Raw genomic sequence first — 27,834 nt, forward strand, 5'->3', positions numbered from 1 at the left:
TTTTGTGAATAGCCCTGTTAATTCTTAACCGACACCCAACATTTAACCCTTAACATTCAACCTGACATGAACAGTTAACCCTTCACTATACCCTGTCTTTATTCTGTAAACTATGACTTAAAATTAACCCTTTATGCCCTAGTCCTGGTTAGACATGTTTCTCCCCCCCAGTCTTAGTATAAATGCCCTTTTTCTAGGTGTGTTCTGTCCAGTCATGTGACAAATGGTGGTCCTCCTCTCTGGCAGTAATCGGTCATTACTGTTGCAAAGAACAGCGTTTACATAGTGACACGTGAGTGCCATCCTGTGCTGCACTGGTGCCAGCCTGGACCAGCGTGTCGACACACTATCAGGGGCTGCCCATGACAATCTGGGCTCATAGGAAGTATTCAACACGGAAGCGGCTCAGCCATCAGGATAAGAGGAGGACGTAGAGGGCAGTGCTGGAATATGGAGAGGGTATTGCTTTGCATTTTTTTTTTTATTTAAAAACAAAGCACAGGAAACCCATTTAAAAAATGGAGCTGGGCTTCAACACAATCTTCAAAGCACTCCTGGGCATTGCCCGTGCGTCAAACCATTTATGCCACTCTTCCCAGCAGCTCATGAATTCTTTTGCTCTCCCATCAATCCTTTCAACCTCTGAGAGCAAAGAAAATGCCTAGTACTTCTTAGTATGGAAGAGCATGTTACTTTTCTCTTCTTCCTTTCATGTGACAGTGCTGATGCTTGGTGGCTAGATGCTGTCACATGGGGTGAAGAAACATCAGGGCCATCCCTAGACATCTCACCACCCTAGGCCCTAGGCACGTTCCAGCTGGATCACTGATGTCAATGGTTGCCAGGAGCTGGGTGACCAGTGATGTCAGTGAGCTGGGTGAGATGCCGGCCAGAGTGCCCCAGGTTGCTAAGAGCTCTTAGCAACCTGGGACGCTCTGGCTGGAAAGGGGGCGGCAGGCACACCTGCCACTCCCCCCACATGACCCAATGAGATGCTGCCTGAGGCATCTGCATCAGGATGCCTCATTTCAGAGACGGCCCTTATAGACAGCCCCGTGTAAGTTCTGATGAGAGTGACTGGGAGCTTACACAGGGATTCCTTTGCCTACTTCTGGGGACTGAATAGAGCAGCAGGGAGAGAAGGAGAAGTGTGTATCTGCTGCAAGGAAGGGCAGCAATAAAGAGAACCTATTGCTTTGCTCTGTATGAAGGAGAAGGAACACCCAATGGTGCTAGGAAGCACCTGAAACTCCAAGGTGTGCAGGAACATATCCAGGAACTATGAAAGGGTGGTCTTGTTGCTGGAGTTTTCAAGTGGTTTAAGATGACAGCAGACCACACAGCCCACCAGACTTATTCTGCAAATATGAGAACAGTAAACCCTCCAAAAATGTAAAAAAAATAAGTTAAAATTACTTCTAATTAGTAATTACTGCTCTACATGAAAACAAAGACATAAAGTTTAGGCTTTAACTCGCAATTTACTTTAAATAACGCTAATTTATTCCACCGCTGGCTTGTGCAAAATTATTGATCCTATGTAGCAGACAATAGCCAAAATATAAGATCAAGCAACTGGGCTACATCTACGCCAATGGCTGTACTGTTCGCCAAACCATCTGCTATTGTACAGCAGCATACTGCTGAATTTATCTCACATATGTTGACAACTGACAGATGCTGTATCTCTCTAGCCTGGAAACCAGATTTGGCTCCATCAATATAATTACTTGAAGCTAGACAAATTTATTCTAATGGAATGTTTAGCAACTTTTCTGAGGCACAGCTTGAAGTTTAGAAGGGATCAGAACCTCACTTTTATGGTCTTATGGAATGCTCGATCTACCAGCCTCTCACTTACATAAAGAGCTTTGGCTGTATGTACATTCTGTTCGCATGAAGCACAGTTATCACTCATGGTTACTGTTTTCTTGTAAAATTGATTCTATCCGAATAGAGTTACAAAAACAAATTGTTCCAGATAGTGGTTTGCATATTGGCAAGGCAGGTGTAAAATGTTATAGCAAAAGCAGCGCAACTGAGATAATGGGCAAAAGTACAAAAATTTGATTTATTGGACAATCACTTGCTATTTAGTGGCAGCACAGTGAATTGAGGTCCTAATAGTTAATTTGCTACTATAGCCACTGTCCATGTTAGTATAAAATACTTGAGCATTGGTGATAGGTATAAGGGGGGGCCCTAACCTTTAGTCCTGTTGCCACTGCTTCAGATTTATCATATAAAACCTATGCAAACCCAGCAGTTAATGTGGCCAGCCCATTACGCTCATTTGGACTTTCTTTTAGGGATGTTCAGATACCAAGTACCGTACTTAGTACAAGTACAAGTACAGATACTTTTCCATGTCCAAGACTAGACTAGAGAAAAACTTAACAGTTAGGAGGGAGCTGTCATTTTTAAGTAGAATACGGGGCTCCTGGGATTTCTGCATCCCTGTTTTAATGTATAATTTGTTATATATATATTAGGGATGTACCGGCACCATTTATTCCAGACCAAGTACCGACACTTGTCCAAGTAAGGGTCCGTTCACACCATCCTCTGCCCAATTCTGGCTGGAACACATTGGATCGCATTGCGGCCGGCTCACTTTGTTGTGGGGCGGGAGGGAGCATGGTGGTCCATTGAAGTGAATGGCACCGTAGCCAATCCCTCCGGTTGCACTGCGATTGGCTGCATGAGAACGCAAGGCACATCAATGCGGTGCCATTCACCTCAATGGATCGCCACGCCCCCTCCCACCCCACAACAAACTGAGCCGGCCGCAATGCGATCCAGTGCGTTCCAGCCACAATCGGGCCTGAACGCACTGAGGATGGTGTGAACGAGGCCTAATACAGATACCAATTACTGATACATTTTTGTTTACAGTATTGTATTGTGAAAGTTTTTCTAAAACAATACAGACTAATGATTTCAGGACAGTGGTGGAGCGCCAGGGCCCAGTCCTAGCTGCAACCCTGGTAGTTCTCGTGAAAATGCCAAGTATCTGCACTGGTATCTGAACATCCCTACTTTCCTTCACCTCTAATTTCTTAAAGCACGGTGCAGTGGAGTCACTGCTGCATTAAGCAGAGATTGCGCCATAGGATACTACATTTTATAAATGAGCTGCAAAATGCAGGCTATAGTATGCAGTAGTACTACGGATAGTGATATCTGTTATAAATAGACCTCCTAATGAAAACAGAATTTTCATGTAAAAAAAAAGTTTGTGTGGGGTGCTATTCATGCAATACAATTTACATAAACAGTACTGTACACCAAAATGCTCCTGCATTATAGCACATTGCAACACATAGATATGCGTTTCATTAGAAAAATGGTACAGGTACATTTTTTCATGTGTTTAGGTGCACTGCCAGCCTATTTATAATGAACATGTTATGGATGTGGATGTGACCAACTGCCTTAAAGATGTGTTGTCCAAGGTAATTTCCTTGTTGAATCTCAGGACTGCTGTAAATTCAAGCTGGATCCTGGTCACTTTTGGAAGCAACGCTGGCGAGGGACACAAATGGCAGAGTTAAGTGAGTATTAAAAGGCTTCATACTGTATTTTGTGGTGATAACTGCTAATTGGATGAGAAGGGGGTAGGATAAATGGATAGGAGGGAAAATTGTGATGTCTGAATATTGGCTTAAAACCTACCCTAAAATTAAGAAATTACCATCCAAAGATAAGACTTTTGTATTTAGTGTAAAAAATCTTCCTTGAAGGCCATTTAGGGACACAGGAATGTTAGAAATTCTTAAACAATTGGGTTATACTGCTGCTTACAGGAGGTTGGAACACTGGTAAAAAAAAAAACCTTTAAGCCAGCCCCCCCTATAACGCCACCTCGAAGCATTGTGTTTCAGTTTTGTAAGCAAGCAGTACAAGAACATTTAACACAGATGGGCAGGACCTGTGTCCCTCAATGGACTTCAGGAATTACATTTTACACTAAGTACAAAAATCTTAATTTTTTTTATCTTACATGAGGGACACATAGCCAAGATGTCCAAAAGCAGTCTGAGGGGAGAGAAAAAGTCACTAAGAGATCCAACAGATGTGGAGATAATGTGTCAGGATCCAGATCTGAACCCAGGGCCTCTGCTGTGTCTGGCAGGGGCTCTACCTGCTGAGCCACTCTGAAACCTTGGATAGCTCCTTGGATAGCTCCTTGGATAGCTCCTTGCCTGCTCTCATGTGTAATCCTCAGGTGAACCTAGTTTCTGCTGAACTCCTTGCTCCTCCCTTGAACTTCCTATTTTAGCCATGCCTCTGCACTTCCTGTTTGCCAGATTATTGTGCTCCTGCCAATATCTTGCTTCCTGCTCCTTCTGTGATACAATCCTCTCATATTGCTACCAATGTACCGAACTTTGGCTGCAGATTTACCGACTACTCTCATCGTCTTCTGCTTCATACCTGATACCTTTGGCTACTGACCTTGGCTTGCTCTTTGACTACACTTCTGCTTGCTCCTATACTACTACCGTTTGCTTGTGTACCAAACTCGGCCTGTTATACCACAAATTTGCCTGCTGTTTCAGCTAATGGACTCTGAGCCTGATCCCTGATCATGACATAATGCTTCAAAGGAATCAATGCTTGAACAAAGACTAAAGCATAGCCAACCAGATGTGGAAAGTGCAGTGGCCAAGGGGAGGACACCTAGGATCAACCTGATGCTCCAGGCCAGAACAGAGAATCACCAATAAAGGGAAAAAATGCTACCTGAAGGAACAATAGGCTTCAATTACCGAAGTGGAGATCCAAGCAACCATCCACCAAAAATGGGTACAACAGCACACTGCCTGAAAAGAAGGAGACCAGAGACTAACTAATGTAGTTAACAAAAGTTAAATGTTTACTGGGCAAAGTCACACAGAGAAAAATCCCAAAGGAGAAATACCTATAGACATTCTATTTCCAATAACCAAAAACCGCAACTGCAGGAAAAGCGTAAGCCTAGCTTATCTAACCCTTGACTTCAGGCAAAGGAAGCTAGGGCTGACATAGCAGGTCTGGAGAAAAGCCAACAGCCAGAGGCTTAAGCTGCATACTCCTAACCCTTGACTACAGGGGGAGGGAGGTCAGTGATAAGAAAGGATGATACCTGGTAGACCACTAATATCTTAGTGAGATATCCATAGATATGACAGTTGTTGATGAGCGAACCCAGCAAAGTTTGGTTTGTTTTACGTTCGTTGAACAATTAAAAAACCCACAAACTCCAAACATAGTGCCCAAACCCCATTGAAGTCTATGTGAGCCAAGTCTTTAAATTTTTTTCTGCCATTTTCCAAGGCCAATTTGCAAGCTTTTGTTAAAGATGACAAAGTTAGCTGGGCACAGCCATGGGGGATATTTGCCAATGCAAAAAAATGTGAAGAAGTACCGCTCAGCGGTTAGCAGCTCTTAAATGGCAAGAATAAAAATACATAATTAATTAAAATAGCATGCTTGCGAAAATGAATTAAACCTGCAGGTAAAGTGACACACCTGTAGGTGTACTCCTGCAAAATGACATTTGGAAATAAAATAAAATACTAATGCCACTAAATTACATGTCCTGGCTACTTGGTTTAAAAACAGAAGAGAGCAGCTGGGAAATGTCAGCAACATTTATACCAGGCCCTTACAGTATGCTTGATGAGGGTCAAGTATAAAAAAAAAAAATTTTGAGACCCCACACAAAAAAACTAAATACATTTGTGTTTTTTAAAAAAAAGGTATGGGGCCCCCCAAAATCCAGAATACTGCTACTTAATCAATCAGTAGGTTCAAGCGAGCGAACTGACCAAAACTGATCATTTGGTTTATCTGTTCTGTGAACCTAGAACAGCTCGAGTTCAAATCAAACTCACCATCATCCTGAACCCGAAGCTTATTCCTAGTGAGAGCCCACACAGCATAAAATCGCAATGGAGTGAAGGAAAATTATATCCTTAAACTGGGAAAAAAAGTGAAGGGTACTCCAGGACATCGGGACTAGAAGGATGAGAAGGGTTCCTTCCAACCAATGCTTAGGTGTTTCAGGGTGTGGAAGCCACACTGCAAACCTGCCTGAACCGAAGACAATATTTTGACTCTAGGAAAGACAGTGTGGTCCTGAATAACACAGTCAACCCTGACTAGCATATTGAGTAGTACCTTTTTTTAGAGGTGAAGCTCTTACAGCCTTCAGATGAAGTCTAGCGGAGGTCACATCAAAAGACCAACCAACAGATGGAGCCTTTGACGACTCAAGAACGGGTTCTTCTGGAGAGGCAAGAGGATACATCCATAAGGGAAAATCATCCAGGTGGCGTCTGATGAGACCAGCATGGTGTTTTGCCCAAATTCCTGACTCCCTAACTGACAAGACTTTGAGACTGCATGTCAAGCAGGTACCTTGCTAAAAAGGAAATTCCCCAACAATCCCACAGACCCCAAAGGGATGAACAGGTAATAATCTGCTAAACTACAGGATCTTGTCAAAGGTCCACAAGGAGTGAACTTTTTTATGGAGAAGTTGAACCAGGCAACCCCACTTGAAGTTGAATCAGGATAACTAACACTAGATAGTTATTAATTCATGTTTAGAAAAGGAGTGCAGCCAGTAGGACCCTCCACTATAAGCGACCTGTGAAAAGCCAGTAAAATTGACTTCTTCAGGGGAGGTCTCCTGAGTGTTCTGCAATGTTGATCCAAAAAAAAGGCACCCCTAGAGTGAATATAAATTTTAGTAAAAAAAGAATATATATTAACTAGACTAGCCATTCTAATTTAACATTTGCTAGACTCTACTTTTTGTAATTTTTTGTTATCAAAAATTAGCTTTCTGCTTCAGTCACAGCCACTATGGTTTTATAAAAATGTTAATTATTTTTCCTTGAGAAATGGCAACCTGGAGGCCTTCCTTACACTGTTTGTACAGAGAAATACCCCAAAAAGCTAATTTCCTGCTTGTGGGATTCTCTCACTGCTATATGCGATATCAGTACAGGAAAATGGCAGTTTTTTTCCCAGCAAAGAGAAATTTAAGAACTGGAAAGTTCACTTGGAGTGGATTGAATGTTTCTCAACTAAACTGAAGTTTCACTTCAAAGTTTGGCTTGCATACTTAGTTGCTGAAGTTGAAAAAAAACAATTGTAAAGACATAAAGTGAACACAATTCACTTCAAAAATAATTATCATATTTGCTATGGAAATATAATAGTTTGGGGCAGGGCCGAATTTACCATTAGGCATTGTAGGCCTGTAGAAAGGGAGAACCTAATATGTTTAACTCAAGGACCATGGGGAACAAAAGTAGCCACCCTCCAGAAGGAAGGACAGTGTCAGCACCAATTCAGAGATGATTTGAGGATCTACAGCCGAGTGATACACAAATAAGATACATTTTTGTTAATACTTAGGGTACTTGAATGCATTTTTAAGATTTAACTCTTGAGTTTAGTGTCATTTTAAGTGAAAACTGTATAGTTATCACTTTTTTACAACTGTATAGTTGTCACTTTTTTCCCATTATTAGTAGAAATGCAGTCATGTCATATACTGTAAGCTTGTTTACACATTGCCATACTATTCTAAGCTAGGTTAGGGGTGATCCTGGCAGAGGGGTACTACGTTGGATGCCAAATGTTGTGTACCCACAAGCTCCAGTGATGGAACTATGAATCTGTTTTGGACATGGAAACTAAAACTAAAGTGTTTGTATGTGCTGTCCATCCAAAAACATGTTGTTTTTGGTAGATGGTAAAAAGAAATGTGAAAGTGTCACTTATTCGGAAGATCTATGTCTCTGAAAACCTATGGCAAACATTTTATTTTATTGTTCTCCCTAAAAGTACCCCGTGTAACTTCACCAAAACTGGGAAAAGTGTTTCTTTTGTGTTCGGTGATATGTTGCTACTTTACTTACAAGCATGATATCACTACTCTGGCAGGGCAGTGTCACATCTGAAAACAGTATAGGTCCACTCAGAATATCTGTGCAATATCCAGTCTACCACTCCAAGTACAAAGGAGGCATATTCAGCAAGTTTCATTTATTTAAGAACAAAATTCACTTATACATTTTTTTTTTTTACCTTTAGAACAAATGGAGTTTCTGTTTTGTACACAAGTTGGCGGATTTCTCCTTAAAGTGCTCTTATTACATCATCCAAAATACAAAAGATGGTAAAACCAAACAAATATAGAAAATAATCCCAATAACTTAAAAAAATACTGCTTTAATAAGAATCACAGTACATAGATATCCATTGCACGTGGCCACTCTTCCACCAGTGTCACATGTCTTCTGGTGCCAGAAGAACACCCTCTCTGCTACTTTTGATGTTCAGTGGGAACATACGGAATAGGAGTTAAAACAATTAATACATTGAACTTTTTTTGCAAGAATCATTTTTATATATATATATTTATATATTTATATTATATATATGTGTTATTTATACACAAAGCCTTATAATACATGGTTGATCTGGGGATCATTCCTGGCTCAGATTCCTCAGTGCACAGACATCCTGCTGTTTACTGTACAGTATTTACAAGTTCGCCCATTGTCTCATAGGGGAGGTTTCCCCCGGCCGGTCACAGGTCTCACACATGTTGCGTTCACCCAGAGGCAGGGAATGGCTTGGTTTGTGCTGAGATGATTCCCTGTCTCTCTCAGGGGGCTGGAGGGTACATCAGTTTTCGTGGCGCCCAGATGTAGCTCAGTGGAGCAGGATTGGAGGTTTGAAGGAACAGTTCTCTGTGCAGGCTCTTGGTGTCAGCATCTTTGAAGAGAACACATGGACAATATTGGAGTTTAGATGGAGAACATAGATCGGGCATTGATTGTCTGTTTTCCTCCCAAGCTACACGCATTTTATTCATAATAATCTACATTACATCTACATTATGCCAATGAACGGGATCCATATATTTAACAAGACACAGGGATTCTGGAGCATTAGTATGATGAAAGCAAAGGGACATGCCAAATCTAATGTCTACTTTACAAGGGGCTAACATCACTCTTTATTAGAGTGCAACTGAAGCCAAAACCTTTTTTTTTTTTTAGTTTTGCATAGAGTGGAGAGGGATTAGAACTCCTGTCAGGTTTTTACTACTGTCTGTGTAGATTCACTGTATATTTGTCGTGGTGACCATTATCAATAAAAGTGAAGAAAAAGCCCACATTTTGAGTTGTCATCAGAACAGGAATAGATAGGAAATCTTCCAATGTGGACACTGGTTCTGGTGACCCCGCTGGCCACTAGGGATTTCCCCTATTTAGAGGAATTTTTTCTCACTTACTGTTGTGGCTACTGGACAGGAAGTGAAGGAAAATCCCTGCAATGGGACCCAGATGGCAAAACAAAAAGCTGATGGGGGTTGTATCCTCCCTTACTCAACCACTTGTACTTTAAACTTACGACAACGCACAAAAATATTGCTTATATCCATTTGGTGTTTTTTTTTTCAATGTGTCAGCTTTAGTAGTGCCCTTATTAATATTTAAAACCTGTCACCTCTAATTTCTAGCTTCTGTAGTAAGTAGTATCAGTGACTTTGTATGGTACTCTTTTTTTGCTTAGATAATACCATCTGTGTCACAATGAAATACAGAAATCCCTGGGCTTCACGTATGATTTTGGTGCACCTTTATTGCTGAATTTTGTATATTGCCTGTAGTTCTCCTTTAATATGACTCATGTCATGTCATGAAATAGGTATGGGGGTGCCATTGCAGGCCTCCTGGAAATGCTAAATGCCTAGCTATGTCTGACTTCACTATATATCAGTCACAGTCCGGCACAAACATGCTGTAAATAGGTGTCAGAAAAGTGTCAGAATTATTTATCCCTATACTTGTTCCAGGTCAACAACATCCTTAAAGTTAACGTATCAGAATGACAACCAGGGAACTAGCATTCCTAAAGGAGAATTCAGTAATGGCAGCCTCCATTAATATCTCATGACAGTGTCCCTTTAAGGAAGCAAAGAGCGATATACAAATGGATGTAACTCATATAAACCAATGAGCAAGAATCTTTCATTGTTCTGTGACTATCCTAAGCTGATATAAGGTGAAAATGTACATGCTATGGGTTACCACATGTCACTGCTTTATGCAGGGTCTTAGTATTATTATATAACCAGCCTTTTTGTGTGTACATGTATGTGTACTAGTCACACTTTAGCAGTATAGCATTTGTACCATATTGGCTACCATAATGGGCAGCATAGTGGTTGGCGCTTCTACCTTGCAGCACTAGGGATCACTGGTTTGAATCCCAGCCAGAACACTATCTGCAAGGAGCCTCCATTAATATCTCATGACAGTGTCTCTTTAAGGAAGCAAAGGGCAATATACAAAGCGTAATAACTTGCAGAAACCAATCAGCAAGAATATTTAATTGTTCTGACTGTCCTAAGCTGATAAAAGATGAAAATGTACTACATGCTATGGGTTACTGCATGTCACTGCTTTATGCAGGGGCTTATTATTATTATTGTTATATAACCAAGCCTTTTTGTGTGTATATATGTATGTGTACTGGTCACACTTCTCCCTCTGCCACCGTGGATTTCCTCCCACACTCCAAAGACATGCTGTTAGGTTAATCGGCTCCTGTCTAAATTGGCTCTTGTATGTAAGTATGTGAGATAGGAATCTTAGATTGTAAGCTCCTTGAGGGCAAGGACTGATGTAAAGCACTGCGTAAACTGTCGGTGTTAAATAAATACCTGTAATAAAAAAAATTGTATTAACCCCATTCTTCTGTTAGTAAGCTATTTCTGCATCCTTCCCATTACTTCATAGCCCTTTAATAGATCCTCCATCGTACGTACGGTATATCCCCAATACCTTGCAGTATTTTGGTAACCCCTGCATAATTATTTTAGTTTTTTTCAGCAGTCACTGAATTGCACATTCACCTTACACTGTTTGTTCTACAAATGTTGTCCTCTCTTATCTGTGTGCCTCTAATTTCCTAATTTCTTTCTCTGTACAATCACTTCTATAAAGCACCAATGCTCACGGTACATTCTCAGTGTCTATGGAGTCCCACTCGTTCTGTATGCACAGTTTTTATACACTTTAAATTGCTCTGTGACACACTTTTCTCCTGTCTCCTTTGTTAATACCTTTTAATTTCTGCTGGATGGCATAGCGTGCTTTCCTCTCCTGATCCAGTTCATTACACAAGGTGTCTGGGGAAAAAAAAAGAGACTTTAGCTTCTCATGCTCAATGACAGGCTCTTCTCCAAATACTCAACCCTTTCCTCACCAGACAGTGCAGGGTTACCATTGCCTCCTATCTCAGCCTGAACACAGTCATCCTTCTACTGCATTAATCACTGTGCAAAACCTTAGCAGAACCATTTAAACATTTTGACACATCCAAAGATTGGGTTCATTGTAAAATATGAATCACATGTACAACCAGAGTTATAATAATTCATTAATATAATAATATATTTTAGGCTCAGTCAGTTATTATTGACTTGCCGTGATATAGATCAGACTACATGCATTAAAAGGCGCCAATTCTAAGTACAGGCACGGAGGACGCCTCTACAGACAAGACTGGGTTAAAAGCACCTTGCTCAGTGAGACAATGCAGCGCAGTTTGTTAGAAGTGAGTTACAGTAAGGACACTGCCTGTGATTTTGTGCTGGGAGGCAGATGGATACGAGCAGAATTAAACACAATCGCAGGCATTAACACGCAGGTAATTTTACGCCTCGATTTTTAATTTAGAAACCCATGCAAATTAGTGTGCAGAGTAGTTCAATCACTGTTTGGTAATGGTGCCTGCAAGGCCCAAGCGAGGCTTGTTTGCTATGTTTAGGCTAATCAGAGGATATTAAATAAGAAAAAATAATTGTTAAATTACCTTGCATTTAAACCTAGATGAAGGAGCTGATTGTAAACAGCATCAGATGATGGCGGAATAGCTTACCTCTCACAATCTGCAGCTGCTGGACCATCTCCTCTCTGTATGCCAACTCCCTCTTCATCTGGTCTTGGAAATTGTCTAGGAAGAGAGGGCAGAAATCAGAACAGCGTACACCAATATATATACAGGCATAAGACATTAGTGAAATGAGTGTAAATGGACATAGAGCATTCGCCGGTACAGTCAGCACCTGACACCCCCAAGCAGCTACAGACTCTGCCACCAGAAGCTACTACGGGGCTTTGCCTCATGCAGTGACATTGTGAAGACAGGAATCATGGCTCTCATGTTAATCTTGCCCGTGGTGTTAGCATGGGACATGGATGTGTGATTGGGAACAGGCCACTCGAGACCTAATATATGTCTTTGCTTTCGCAGTTTCTGCATTTTAACTCTAAATTAATTAATTTTCTTTAGCCTAAAGAAGTATTGTTGTAACAGTAACAAGAGCAACATGTTAATGCCTGTGCTGCCTGCAGGAGCAAGGGGATGAATGTACAATGAATGTCTGATCCTGTGTTCCCTTGTATTTCTAATCTGTTCTTAGGTGATGACATCTTTACAAGTGTCATTCCCTCTGTTCTAAAGATATGACGGCAGTTACATGGGTATACTGCATATGTATAGTAATGTGCTGACCACGGTGTATTGTACTGAGTCTGGATTGCATAGTGCCACACAACTTAAAGTGACACAAAAATCTTAAATATGCATTCAAGTACCCTAACTGTTAACAAAAATGTATCTTATTTGTGTATCACTCGGCTGTAGATCCTCAAATCATCTCTGAATTGGTGCTGACACTGTCCTTCCTTCTGGAGGGGGGCTACTTTTGTTTCCCATGGTCCTTATGTGTGTTGTAAAGTAGCCACCTCTCCAAGCTTGCTCCCGTGATGGACTATAATCACAATACAAATTAGTAAACTAAACAAAAGATTGTAGTCCATCATGGGATTGAGCTTGGAGCGGTGACTACTTTACAACATACACGGGGACCATGGGGAACAAAAGTAGCCACCCTCCAGAAGGAGGGACAGTATTATTACCAATTCAGAGATGATTTGAGGATCTACAGCTGAGTCATATACAAATAAGATAATTTTTTGTTACTTAGGGTACTTGAGTGCATTTTTAAGATTCTGAGTTTGGTGTCACTTTAAAGGAGTTTAACAATTTTAGCAAGCAAGTGGAGCAAATGCTCTTTACTTTTTTACTGGCTTTAGAAACCTACTGAATACAATGGGATTCCAATTAGGGATGCACTGATACCGTTTTTTTGGTATTGAGTACAAGTACTGATATTTTTTTATCAGTACTTGCCGATACCAGGTATCGATATCGGAATTCTGAGGTAGCGTGCGCCCGATTTTCTGATTGGTCAGGAAGCCAGGCTGTCTTGCAGTGTCGATAGGCAGTGTGCAGGCGGCTTCCTAGCCAATCAGGAAGCCGGGTGGTAGGTCATGATCCCCGCCCGGCTTCCTGATTGGCCAGGAATGCTCCCTCGCCCAAATGCTCAGTATCGGCACCGATACCCATATCAGTGCATCCCTAATTCCAATGCTACACACTGAATACCTTAGAAAATACAAAGAGCTAATTTTTCAGGGGCAGAGAACAAACTGCAGTTCTTTAAAGGCCAATAAGTGAAAAGATTGTCCACTTTGTTTTAGAAAATTCCTTTAAAGTATAACTAAAGGCATTTTTTTTAGCTTTGGATTTTTTTAGCTGTGTGCCCCTGTTAGGGAGATTAACCCACTCTATTTGTCCTCATCACCAGAGTCACCAGGAATGAAAGTGAGGGTAAATCCAAAGTTTTGAGCTGCCAGAACCGAAATAAAGTAAAAAATCTCTAATGGGAACACCTGTCCAAGAGGTCAATTTCCTCACATAGGAAAGATATGCTCTCACATCCAGTTGACTCTGCAGGACAGGAAGAAAGGGAAAATCTTTCTAATGGGACACGGCAAAAAAATAAATGTGACAGCGATTTTACCCCTCCCCTAATCCATCCAAAATTGGGGGGAAAAAAAACCTTTTGGCTTTAGGTATATTTTAGGATGGGCATGGAGGAGATGCTTGTTGTCTGACACCTTAACTGCAATCTGTCTATAGGGTAAAACATCTACAACAGATAACCAGCCATACTGGAAGATTTCAGCTAATCATTATCCTCTAGTATTATCAAATAAATCAGCTTCACACCTTGGTACATGGGCCACATGTACAACACATGTGCAACAGTAGTTTTTTGTGACCAACCTCTTCCCTAGTTTCTACAGGTTTCTACAGGTACTTTACAGTTCACTTGTCTTGACAGAAACAGGTAAGATGCCATTGCTGACCCCCCTCTGAAAATGCTAGTTAAAAAAAGCACGCAGCAAGAGAAGGCAAACCTTCTGATTTGCCTATTTGGTGCAGGTCAAAAACAAAGTCATAAAGGGTCAATCTGACAGCCAGAAGGAGGAGAGCAAATGGAAGCTCCAATACTTATCGAATGACATGCTTCCTTTAATTAAGTTAACATAGATTAATTCTGATATTGCTTTTTACATGTTACCCTTTTCTATCTATTCCCATCCCATGTGTACTATAACTGAATATGACTGATGAATCATTCCTTTTTCCTGTTCCCTGAGCTCCAGAATCCTGGGTGTGATCAGTTAACAATGAAAAGTTCCTCATAGATTCTAGAATTCAAATCATTATATCTCTTAAGAGTATGTTGGATTACTAGCTATGCTGTGCCACATTATCCCGAAACCAGGGCTGACCAAATCCCAGGAGCCTTAAAAATTATAGTTGCCTATCTTTGAGGTTTTCTCTAGCTGCTGTCAATGAAGCTGACTCCTAAAATACATCCTGTTGGCAAACCAAGCTATAATCTTTTTTATTTGCCTCAATATACACACACAGATTTGTCCATTCTACAGAGAATCATACAATTCATCCATAACAATGGCCTGGATTCCGCCATTGCATAATCCCTGCTTGCTCAGTCAGATCTGCATACAAATATTCAGCCAATTGTTGACTGTCTTGATTTAATCATCATATAGGTCTATTAGGGGATCCTGGAGTACAGAACACAAGAACACAGCCTTTAGGTGTCACAGCCAAAACTGCATTCAGTGGGCTTTGGGTTTCAGGTATATATACTGTATATATATATATCTATATATAGCAATAATACTATGGCACAGTGTGTCTTATTAAAATTAATAGGTAATATAACTGGAAGCCCTAACGTAGATGCAACTAATAATAATAAAGCACCTGTGCCATATCAATTGAGGGAGGACAAATCAATGTTGATAGGCGTGATGTCCTCCTTTCCAGTTGTGAGATGTGCCTAACATTAAAATGCAGGCAAACCTAAAGCACAGCTCTTCTTAGCAGTAAAGATAACTAAGATCAAATTTTGTGACAGTGACCCCCCCCCCAAATAATATTCACCAGTGTATAGTCACTCTCTGCCTCCCTGATACAAAAGTCCACTCCTGGTTAAGTGCCAGTGTCAGACCTAACTTGAGTAAATTATATCACTGCCCTGCCCAGGTTAAGGTCTGGAACTCACTGCCATCGGCAGTGATTTCAGCCAAGAGTGTAGATTTGTTCAAGAAATGTTTGGACAATTTCTTGGGGGACCGTAATATCCAGGGTTACCAGTATCCCTAAGAATGAGATGATGCGTGGACCTATATGGGTTGGACTTGATGGACGTATGTCTTTATTCAACCCCAAATACTATGTAACTATGTAACTGCCCTGCCCATGTTCAGGCCTGGCAATTGGCTGCTCAGACCAGAGAACTACGAGATAGGGGAGGTCACATGCTTCTTCATACCCCATGGAAAGGGCTCCAATGGAGTAGGGAAGCAGCGTGAGAGCATGGATGGGAAATAGACCTCTCCATTTTGGCTCATTTATGAGACTGCCCTCATATACTGCACATTTGTGCATAGTAATAGTGGCTCTTTTACAAAAATGTCACTTGTGTTTGACAAATAATAGATATTGTAGATAAAACTTTATTTTCCTAAGGCAAGCTCTTGGAGAAGGGATTTTCCATGGTGCCTAAATTAAACTGGATTCTGCACTCTAGTCAGAGTATACTATGACAACCTAGAAAAATCAATGATGGAAAGTCTCCCTGGCAGGATGCTAACTAGATATACACAATCGCACATACATACAAACAGCGCACACACATACAATGATTGACAGAGATGCATTTGACAGGGCAGTGTAGAATATGATAGCAAGAAAAACAAAGAAATGCAACTTATGAGTGTGTACAGGTGTAATGAATGCAGGTATTAAAGTGGAATCCCAGCTATACTTTTTTTTTTAGTTTTGGATAGAGTGGGGCTTTTACGTGTTTTTGGGTCCCTGTCCGGGAGATTCCTCTTCACTTCCTGTACTGGTGGCACAACAGGAAGTGATGAAATTGTCCCCAGTAGGAAATGTCCCTGTAACTCCTGCTGCTGTAACAGTGCAGTTAACACATATAACCATTCCCCACTCTTTCCAAAATGTTTTTTTCAAATTGGCTAGAGTTTCACTTTAAAATTACCACTGAACCATCAATGGTTTGGCAGTGAGCTAAATACCTTTTAGACTTTGAAATTCCCGTTCTAGTTTTTTCCTTAAATCCATCTGCTCCATTAAAAGCTTCTGCAGCTCATCTGTGGAAAAGAATCTGTCAGTGAGGAAGTTTTTCACAAAACACATGCACTCACTGAAATCATCAGTCTGAACTATCAGCTCTGCATTACAGGTCTATGGGCCTACTTCACATGGCAAGTTATATGGTCAAAGTGCCATAACAACTACCACAAAATATCTTTCAATGTCATGACAAGTCAGATTTGAGTGGTTCTTATGAGTTATGGCACTTTCCTAGATCATTGCTCTATGAACTACTTCACTGGATTTGCCTGACATAGTTTTAAAGCAAACAAGGGGGCCATTTTTAGTCCCTCCTAAGAGTAGACAGTATAAATTGTCTGCTGTTGCCTTAGTTAGGTAATAATACCTCCTCTGTGTGCTTCTCCAAAACCAGTTATTAGGAGCTTGACTTTCCTGACTTCAGGCCTATGTCCCACCAACTGCTCTCCCACTCCAATAAGACCGCCCTTATTGACCACGGGGGCATAATTATTGGACAGAGGGCTGGCAGATGGATGGTTGGCCATTAACTCAGAGCTCTAGTAACAAATAAGCAAGGCAACCAATAACCTTCAATTTTGATTATTTGTGGGTGATTTACTAAAGGCAAATAGGTTGTACACTTTGCAGGTGAATTTTCCCTTAGCTTAGTTAATGTGGTAAAAATGTACTTAAAGGAGAACTATGAGGTGAGTGATTTCCACTCATCCTCATAGTTAGAGCCGACATGTGACAAAGAAGCTGTCACACGTCTGCTCTATTGATCGTTACGTGTACGAACACATACCGTCGCTCGCTTACTTTCCGATCATCTACCTGCAGAGAGCGGTAACTGCCAGTCACCGCTCCACGCAGGGATTCCCCCCCTCCCCTCACTGATCCTCCAGCACTGAGTGGAGGAACGGACAAGGAAGGGGTTGGGCACAGATGGCTCTGCCTCCAGATAGGCAGAGCCCGCTGTCAATCAGCTAGCTGGGTGGATACAGACAGTATTGTCGGGATCCGTCCCAGCTGCGGCGCTCTCAGTATATGGCGGACAAAAGCTTGCTATATACTGAGCTTTGGGTCACGGGAGGAGGTTACTATATGTCCTCCCATGACCCTAAAGAGAACTCTGGGGAAAAACACTTACCCCATAGTTCTCTTTTAACAAAGAATACCCAACCTTATGCAACGTAAATTTTAAAAACAGTGTCATGATTGCATATGTATGGCTGATGGAAGTCAGCAGAGTTTTACCCCATTCCATAGCATATGGGGAACTTCCCTAGCAAAGTAAACAGCTCATTTGCTTTTAGCAAATTACCCCTTTCATTATGTTGATGGTAGTGGTAGGTTGCTTTGATCCATTTGGTTATTTTTCATATGAAAATGTGAACAGAAATTATTTCAATAGCTGAAAATTGCCATATGTATGGCTAGCATATGGCAAAGCTACTCTACGGTAAGGTGTTTATGCAGAACAAGGCCAAAAAACACACATGTATTATGGATGTTTCCAAACAAGCTTATGATCAGATCTAACCAATGTGTAAATCTGACCTTCCAGACCCATCTTCCTGGTCACACAGGGGCCAAAGTATAGTTGTTTTATGACCACATAAAAAAGCTGATGAGGTTACTGTGTGACAGCTGCTACAAGCCTGGACAATTATCATCCATTTGATGCCAATCAAACATCGACTACCAGTGAGATAGAGTAAGGCGGCTCTTTCCCTGATCACGCACGCTACATTTCTCAGGGTACACTTGCTAACGTGTTCCTGGTTGACACTTGCTAACGTGTTCCTGATTGTTGTGATTCATCAACTGGTTATTCCAGGACACAGAAAACAGAAACTGTCCTTACTGTGCAGATCTACTAATTAACTGAGCCGAATATAAAAAATGAGAGACATGATAAACAATAAGAAGTGTTGTAAAAAATAAACGACTGGTATATGCTGACAAACTACTCTAAAGGGTTGATTTACTAAAGGCAAATAGGCTGTTCACTTTGCATGTAAACATTTTAATTAGCTTAGTGAATGAGTTAAAGATCTGCTGACTTCCAATCAGCCAATGATGTGCAAGCAAAAATTAAATTTTTTTACATTTCCCTTGCATGCGATTGGGTATTCTTTGTAAAGTGAATTTTCACCACATTCGCTAAGCTAAGTACAAAATTATTTGCAAAGTGGACAGTCTATATTGACCTATTCACACCATGTCCATTGAGCTGCTTTTTTCTGCACACCACAGCACATGTATAGTGTGTACAGGGCATACAGAAAACAGTTATTCTCCTTGTGCTCTATTTACACTCTTTGTGTGTGGCGGCGTGCAGGAAAATGCAGTTCAATGGACATGGTGTGAACAAGCAAATCCCCTAAGGTTCACATGCAGCTGTTCTATTTGTCTATATGTTTTCTGTGGACAGTTAATTGTAGGGAACAGTTTTCTATTGAATGAATGTACTGTACATTTTACAGAAGTAGAAATGTAAGTATTTTGCACAAATAAACAAGTGACCTCGAAATAGAAAGCTAGCTGTCAATGTAATAGCTTGCAAAGATCGTTTTCAAGCACACAACTTTCGTAGCGCACAAAGGTCATTAAAGGAAACCTGTACTGAGAGAAATATGAGGTCAGCCACCTCTGACCTCCTCCTGAAGTCCTATCTGCCTGGCTCTCTCTAGCTTTAAGACTGGGTGAGCTACTGACCCAAGCATGCGCATTAGAAGGTCAGAGCAAAAGCACCACTTCTGATTTGCATACTTGCTCCTGGTGGTGGCACCAACTATTGATGCTTTTGTATCAGCATGGTACACAAGAAACTAGCACTTTCAGGAGAGGTCTGCAATGGTCGTCTCCAGGTTTAACTTTAATGTCTCCTTTGTCACCATTCATCTTTGTTTATCTAGCTAGGGCTTGGCATGATGGACATTATGAAAAGTAAAGCCAGCTTCCCATTTGTTTAGCACAGCTCTTCTGTTTGCATGAACTTACATAAGGGGGATCTGTGAATACACCATTATATACCTGTCACATCAGAGGTCACAGGAAGTGAACGCCCTGAACACTGTGCTCTGTTCTGTTTCACCGATCTCATTTAAACTTTCAAGGGGAGTTTAAATCTGACTGTTGGTTTCTGTTATTGTTTTACCTGGAGGTTTTCTGTATGTGAGAGGCAGCAGTGTGTTTGGGAATAGTTTTTCTCTATAACTCCTTAACGCTGGCCTTACACATAAATGTAGCAGCATCATACATGGGTCTATGTTTTGTGCTGGGAGCATGCCTAAACGTGCACCCGCTGCACTCTGATTGTGATGTCACTGACACTTCCCGTTCACTCAGTAATGATCGGGAACCGGTAGGATGGGCTCCCAACCATGAGATCACTGTGACAACCAATCACAGTGATCAGATGATTGGGAAGCTTATGTAATGCTTCAAGTTGGCAGGAAGGCGATTAAAAAAACACCGGCAGCTCACCAGATTACCAACTAGGGGGATTGGGGCACTCCAGCAAAGCCTGGATGAATAATCTGAGAACTGAGCAGATAGACTGTGCTACCTGTATGCCTCCCAAAGTTTAATGTTGAATTTTAAATGCAAAGTACTATTAAAAAAGATGTCAAGGCAAAAAATAAAGACATAGTTCAGCAGAAACAATCCCTGTACTTGCATTAATCAACTTTAATAAATTGTAAAATTATTTTTGAAGAGGATGATAGAACAAACAATCTGTCCTATTTATGATCCAAAAGACACAGCCTAAAAAAAAGGATCACTAAGGAGGCTTCAGACGGTAACATGTGAAGTAGTGTTTGCTGTGCATTACTTAGTAGACATGAAACAGGGAGGTATATGCAGTCAATCAGCCTGTATGAGTGCGGGAGAGGCACTAATGACACTGGACGGTTCCACCTCCGAGTCACTGCCATTCTATTGTGACACTATACATGTGACAGCGGAAAATTGATTGCATCTCAGAGGGTGCAGTCGCTGTTTGGCTGATAATTTTCTACCCAGCTCAGTCATTTTAAAGTTGACATCTGTTGAGCCGAGTGGTGCTCACAGGGCCACCCATTGCTTGCATTTCAGCCAGTTCAGCAAGAATTATTTTAAATTCAAGCTCTCTATAGCCAGAATTACTCAAATTGGGACCGCAATTTAATGGCTGATAGATCAAGCAGTCTGACCACACAGCAATATTGTGATAGGTATTGATTAGGGCTAATATTGCTACAGATGAAAAACATTTGTCTGAACCTGCACTTTTGTTTTCCCAATCATAGTAGTAAAAAAAAGAAGAGGCCACTAAGTTCAATACATGCAAAGCCAGACCGCTGGACAGGACAGGACGAAATGTTCTATAGGTTTACAGGAGACAAATATACCCACCTTTTGCCATGTTCTCAATATCTTTTTCTACAAACTGTGTGCCAGTGACATCGATTGGGCTGTCTTCTTCGCCTGTGAGTAGAAAACATGAATAGTAATACTTCTTTAAAGAAAAGGTACATGCTGCATTTTATTAATAAAAAGAAAAGAGCAATTCAGTAGAACAATCAATACTAAACACATCGACCTCATCAGCCCTTTATTCTGAAGCTGCAATAAAGACATTGCTTGGTATATGTTCAGTTCATTCACGGTGTAATTCATTCACAGTGCATTTAAATGACATCGCCTATTAGGAAAATATATAAAGTCTAAAAATGTAATATCAAGCTGAATGATAGGACCATACAAGTGCAAAACGCATACAAGTGCGTTTTGCACTTGTATGGAGACAGTTCCTAATCCCCTCACTGATAAACAGTATAGTTGGTACAAGACTCAGTATTTAATGATAGCAGTTTAAAGCCATAAGAGTGTACAGGTAAAACTGCAACACTGACTAACAGCAAATCAGATGCTTTCAGATTCTAAAAGCAGACACATGACAACATTTAATTGGCTTAGTCTTGAACTGCGCTATTTCTGAACACATTATAGTAAAAATAATCTTCTTTTTCTCATTTACCGCCACAACAAAACCAATACACAGAGAAATCCTGCCTAAGGCCTCATCAATGACATACATGCGATTATATGCATTCATATGACATTTCTAAATGCTTATAAATTCATGTAATGATTTTCAAATGCTATAATTCACTCTGTGCATTGACTTGCGTTCAGGTGCATTCAGTTTATTGCATTTAGAACAATAGAAATCCGTGGGCAGATTAGATACACTGAACGGGTGTAAACACATGCAAGTTCATTTTGCATATGGACACAAAACAAACACTATACTTCCCAGATCAATTTTTCTTGCAATAAACCAAATGCAGGAGGCCCGTGTGAATGAGTCCTAAGCATGACACTACCATGAAGCTAAAATCATTTTCACTGTTCATTTCTCCCTGGTTAACATGATAACAAATTGAAAAGCAAACCAGGCTACCTAAGACCATTTGTATGTCCATACATATCATCTAATAATCGATAAAAGGCGAAAACATTGCAAACATTTGTGGAAGGTATATTATTTACACATGCGTCCTGGGTTAAACTACCCAAAGACATCAGAGCCGGAAGGGGACAGACATAGCTTGGCCTTCAAATGTCTTTCCTGACAAGGAAATTCTGATAGTGGAAAGAAACACCACTGCTTAATCCAAATGTGAGCTAAGATACAAACAAGGCTTGATCGTATGTAAAACCTCTAAAACTGCTGTAAACCTGCTGGATATTTGGCAGTTTTAAAAGAAATGCATCATTTCTGACACCTGACAAAGCATTTTTATGGCTGTAGATGTGGGAAGAAGACAACCCGAAGACTAGCTTTAAGCTGACTGATCTTGAAGGAAAACCAGAAAGAGAGCTGATGAAAAATTCCATCATAATTTATCAACTCTTTCCTTCAAATCAGTTGGCAATAGGGGTCAGTAGAGGTTGCAACGTACAGAGGCTTATGAGCATTTGCCTTTCTGACCACAACTAGGTGGACAGCCAGTTCATATCTAGTGGTACTTATTATGCAGGAAACAGCAGAATTAACCCATTAAAATAAGGAGTGTCTTTATCGATTAAAGCAGCAATATCCTGCAGCAGATGTTTTAGTTTTTCTCACACCAAAATTAACTTCCTATCAGTGGTCTTGCTACATGCTATGACTAACCTACATGACCAGAATATAGCTAGCGTGATTCTAATTTATGTGGCTTCACGTTAAGGACTTACAGCATACCCCTTTACTGTGATCCTTTAACCATAATACCATTCTTAACATTAAAATGATATTAGCTAAATTGTCAAGTACAGAGGGGAAGGAGAGCCTTTGATCCTTTCACAACAGAAAATAACCGCAAAATTAACTACAAGTGTACTGTTTTTATGAATAAGTCCTCTACCCATTAGGTATTATACCAAAAATCAGATGCCAGATGCAGCAAGATTCGTCTTTACCACTCACTGCACCAGGCAGGGTTTACGTGCACTTCCACAGAGATGAGAAATGGAGGAAATTGAATTTAAACACTGCCCTACACAGCAGAGAGTCAGTCAGTGTACAGGGCGACCATGCTGCATCTGAAATATGATTTTAGGTATACTAGCTATGGGGAGTCGGGGGAACCCATACATGGATTTTCATAAAAAAAGTTACACCCAGGGCTGGACAAATAATCCCAGAGCCAGGTAGTCACTGCTCCATAAAAATACAGCTGGTGCCTAATTTTTGAGGTTTTCTCTAAATGTTGTCAATGAAGCTGGCTCCCCCCAAAAAATCCTGCTGGCTCTTGGATTGGACAGACTTGCTCCTGAATGCCATAATAGTTTTTCCACCCCTGGGTGTACCTGTGCTTTGAAAGCCAACTCCTTCCAAAACAGATGTTTTAGTTGGATAGATAGTCACCTATGGAACAAAAACCCTCCTGGCTTATATCTCTTGATGGCCCCAATAACAGGTTCAGCCTCAGTGGTTAGCACTTCTACCCTCCCAAAGAGACATAATGGCAGCGTTGCTCAGACATAATGGTGGTTTTCTTACATTATGGAGAATCTATCAGGGAAGTGTGACACCATCAGATGTTCATTCAATGGAATTTCAAAGAGATACAAGAGCCTTGAATGTATCTGCGTCCATTCAACACTGAAATACAATTTTTTGTGTAAAGCTGGCTTTAGAGATTAATAAAATACTAAATTTTTGTGTTAATGGGATGATTAGACTTCAGCTGGATAACATCCGGGAAGAAGTGCGGTATTGACAAGAATGGAAGGGAAAACAGACAAATAGCTATGAGTATTTTCATTAAACTACTTGGGTAAGACTCCTGTTACTTGTCTTATTTATCGTTTTCCTGTAAGATTTAAACCGGCTGTTACAGTAAATATTTAATACCGAGTCAAATAGCGCTGACTTGTTCACAAAAAAAAAAAAAATCTGATGTCATATTGTAAAGTGAAAGTCAAACGCTCGTCATTCACGCAAACGAGAGCTATGCAAATTTCCCACTATAACCTTTTTTTTTTCGCCTAGAAGGGAAAGGAGTCTGCAAAAAGTGAGACGTATTCCTGAGAAGGACATTCTTTAAACAACTGAATTGGTTATTTAAATATTTATCTGGTGAAAGCTGGAGGGGACAAGCCTTTTTACTGCTGATTTAAATCTCCTTCTATCGATTGTGAATAAGAAGTGCCAAAGATGTATTATTAATGTGGACATTAAACAGGAAGATGGGGTAATGTGCTCGCTTTATAGGATTGGGAGGTAGAACACAAACTGCCCATTTATTAGACAAGTGGGAAAGGAACACTTGCAAACTGTGAAGACGGAACATTAGCAAGATATAGTGGATGGGGCCAGGGATAGCACGTACCTCTGTCAATGTGTAAGGGACTCGCGTGAGATAAATTGCTCCTTTGGTCTTGGAATGACTTCCTGCTCTCCATATCTTCAGCAGTTGAATGACTGTCCTCTGAATCTTGCTCTTAAAAAGCAATAAGGAAGTTTTTTTAAACTCTAAGCTATATGCACCCTGACATATATATATATATAATCACTCACTGTTCACTGCGTTGCTTATCTCTAGGTTAGATCACATTAAACTCTAAATTGATCATTCAAAAAACGTATCTTAAAGGAGAAAAATTCTTACAACAAAATTGACGTCAAACAGCAACTGCTAATATTTACAATTGTGCATGTAATAATACAAGAGAATGAGACAGATGTCATGATGTCATGTATGGGACTTTTTTGTGCAGCCAGTTGTGCTGTATTAGATGGTATCTTGGGCAAATGAAGGGTTACATTTGACAGTTGGCAAGTATCTTGTATCTGATGACTAGACAGGAAGTCATATGTGTCTTGAAAAGTTCCCCAGAGCAGCTGGCTACCACTCATAGAAGTGATATGAGAGGCAGAAAAGATTCCCCTTCGATGCCCAAGAGTTGTATTAGCTGCTGCTTATTTAACAAGCTCTGTACCATTGTATTTAAAAATAAAAAATTGGTGTAAAGGGTAGATTTCAGAAATTCACCTTTTAATGGTTGTGATCTAACCCATCAGATGTCAGAAACCAGGGTCGTCCCTATTATGAGGCAGCCCGGGATTGTTGCCTCAGGCAGCATTTCTTTGGGTCATGTGGGGGGGGCCTTTCTGGCCAGAGCATCCCAGGTTGCTAAGAGTCAGGCGTGGAGATGCAGAGCCCTTCCACATCTCCCCACCCAGCTCTCTACCAGACACAATGTACAGAACGGATCGGAATGGATACCTTGTGATCACTGTAATGACCAATCACAGCGATCACAGATGTAAACACACTAGTGTTTACATTTGTGAGCCCTCCCCTTTCTCTCACAGCAGAGGAAAGTAAGAAAGTAATGAATACACAAATTATTCATTAGTAGAAGATCACAGGCAGCACCAGATTCAAAGTATTTATTAGATTGTGGGATCGTTTTAACACTTTCACCACCCTCCTCTCCTGTCCTATCTCAGCTCCATTTTGACTCTGTATGTGACTGTATATTCACCCCGTCACCTCATCCTGCACATTAACCCCCTTCATCTCCATCCTCCCATTGTATGTGATCTGTACAATAACCCCTTCACCTCCTCCTCCCTCTGTGATTGAACTACACATTTTTATCTACTGCACCATTACCAAGCTCCATGTTTCAACCATGTTAATACAAGCATATTTCTTCATTTACAATAAATTGTGGCATAAATATGTTTGTAGTGTCCTGGTATTTTTATTGGACGTGTTTTTTTTAACAGAAAGTAAAGAAAATAATATTTTTTTTTAGACTTTGTTTTCCTTTATTTAATGTCTCTATATTTCTATGTGATATGCAGTAAGCTAGACCTAAAACTAACTTATAACTCTAGATTCCTTGAGTTCCACCTTACATACTGAATGTTACCTTAACCACAGTGAAATCAGTTTTCAACTATCAAGTCCATTTACCACACTATGTGCTTACGAAGGGCATTATCATGACTTATTGACTATTGTATCTACTAAGATCCAAAGTCAAAATGACTAAGATCAGAATCCTTATAATTATATGATGTAATGAGCACTGTCAGTGTGCATTTTATCAGAAATGTGCTGATGTGTGTGTGTAATACATAGACATAAAGACAAAAAGAAGGGTGGTTCTGTTTGTGAGATGGATCCTGTTTTGGGTCTCCATGACAGCACTTTCCATCCTGCAAATACAAGCACATAACATTCCGGTCTCCTGCTCCTTCCTGAAGGTATTAGCAGGGACCACACTCATGAACTCTATGTAACTTTATAATCCGTTCTGTGACTGCTTACCATTAGGGTCCAGGCTGCACAGATAAGACGTGGCAAGGCTTTGATGTGGCGTACTGCCCTTCATGGTCGGAGGCATCTCTGCCATCTGCTTTGCATAAACCTGTGGGACACAACATTGAAATATTCAGTTGTGTCTTGTTTTGAAATAATAAAAAAAAAAAATAGGAATGACCAACATACACATGGTGTTAGAGAAACCTGTCTTCCTGGTGATGACCGCAAAGTATTAGCAATGCCCTGAGGTAGTAAGCAATTATTTTAACAATGAATACCTTTCTCATGGATGTCACATAATTTCACCATTTCATCATTTTTTTTGTTGATCTACATGATTACTTAAAGTGAACACAAGATTGCCAGATCTAGTAAACCCATAGCAATGAGATCGTAAAGAAGCACATTCAGGAAATGCAAGATAGGCAGTGCTGTAATGATCTATGAATCTTTTATTCAATTGTGGTGACATTAATATACTACTCTAAAGAACAAATATATAAAATACACATGGAACACATTTAAAATAAAACTCATTTGGAATAAATTGCTATGAAAAGCACACAGGTTACCACATTTTTTCTCTTTCCCTTACACCCTGCTTTGATATTTGATAAAGAAAATGGGTCTAAAAAATGGGATAAATACAAATTGTAAAATTATAAAAAATATATAATAATAGTCGATTTTGCTAGAATGTAAAATAAATGTCCCCCATTCTGTTTAAATTTTGTTCAAGAAAGGCTCATTTTGGGCACTTCAAGCCGGTTGGGACAGATACATTCGATAGATGATCAGCCAGATGCTTTTTTTAAGATCTGTAAATAATAAGATCTTAAAGAGGACAAGCATTTTATGATATATAATTATCGGTGCTTCAGATAAAATTGCCCACATTAGAAAAGGGCTAATATGCGCAGTCTCTTCAAAGGGCTGCCTTAGCACGCAGCAGCCTCTGAGCATGAAAGGACTTTCTCTAATCAGGATAATTAACTCTATGTTAATGTGCTTAGATGGAGCCTTACAGGTGTTCCCAATCTACGGGGGGAACCGGGCAACACAAAGAAAGATTAAACTCCTGGGGTTCTGCCTGTGTATTGCTAAGGCAAATGTTATGGCCTATAATTATCCGCTCTTCAGAATGAGGCACTCTATCTGATGCCGATTGCACGCAAAACATTGTTGAATAAAAGCATTAATTATCAATCTTAGTAAAATGACATGTTTGAAAATAAAATGTAAGTAACAATAAAATGGATCTCAATCTGAATTCCACACTGACAATTTGGTGATGATAAAAAAAATTTGCATGAAAATGACACTTTATGGATTTTTTAAAATATTTTTTATTGTAGTACAGAAGCAAAGGGAATGTAAGGCTTGCTTACAAGTCCTTTATGTATCTCTT

At 40.2% G+C, this 27,834-nt stretch overlaps 1 protein-coding gene across 1 annotated transcript in view; it reads right to left on the bottom strand.

Moving 5' to 3' along the window:
• Nucleotides 1-8,436: 8,436 nt before the first annotated feature.
• SKOR1 (SKI family transcriptional corepressor 1) overlaps nt 8,437-27,834 on the bottom strand; it is a 26,771-nt gene continuing 7,373 nt past the window's right edge. The window contains exons 2-8 of the mRNA XM_018552833.1: nt 26,433-26,532; nt 24,480-24,590; nt 21,010-21,081; nt 16,566-16,640; nt 11,959-12,033; nt 11,141-11,206; nt 8,437-8,781 (exon numbers count right to left, since the gene is read on the bottom strand). Coding sequence (XP_018408335.1) covers nt 8,672-8,781; nt 11,141-11,206; nt 11,959-12,033; nt 16,566-16,640; nt 21,010-21,081; nt 24,480-24,590; nt 26,433-26,532 — 609 coding nt within the window. The 3' untranslated portion in view covers nt 8,437-8,671. The remainder of the gene's footprint in view (nt 8,782-11,140; nt 11,207-11,958; nt 12,034-16,565; nt 16,641-21,009; nt 21,082-24,479; nt 24,591-26,432; nt 26,533-27,834) is intronic.

This window comes from Nanorana parkeri, unplaced genomic scaffold (genome assembly GCF_000935625.1).
Source record: "Nanorana parkeri isolate BGI_ZX_2015 unplaced genomic scaffold, ASM93562v1 scaffold98, whole genome shotgun sequence".
Classification (NCBI taxonomy): Eukaryota; Metazoa; Chordata; class Amphibia; order Anura; family Dicroglossidae; genus Nanorana; species Nanorana parkeri.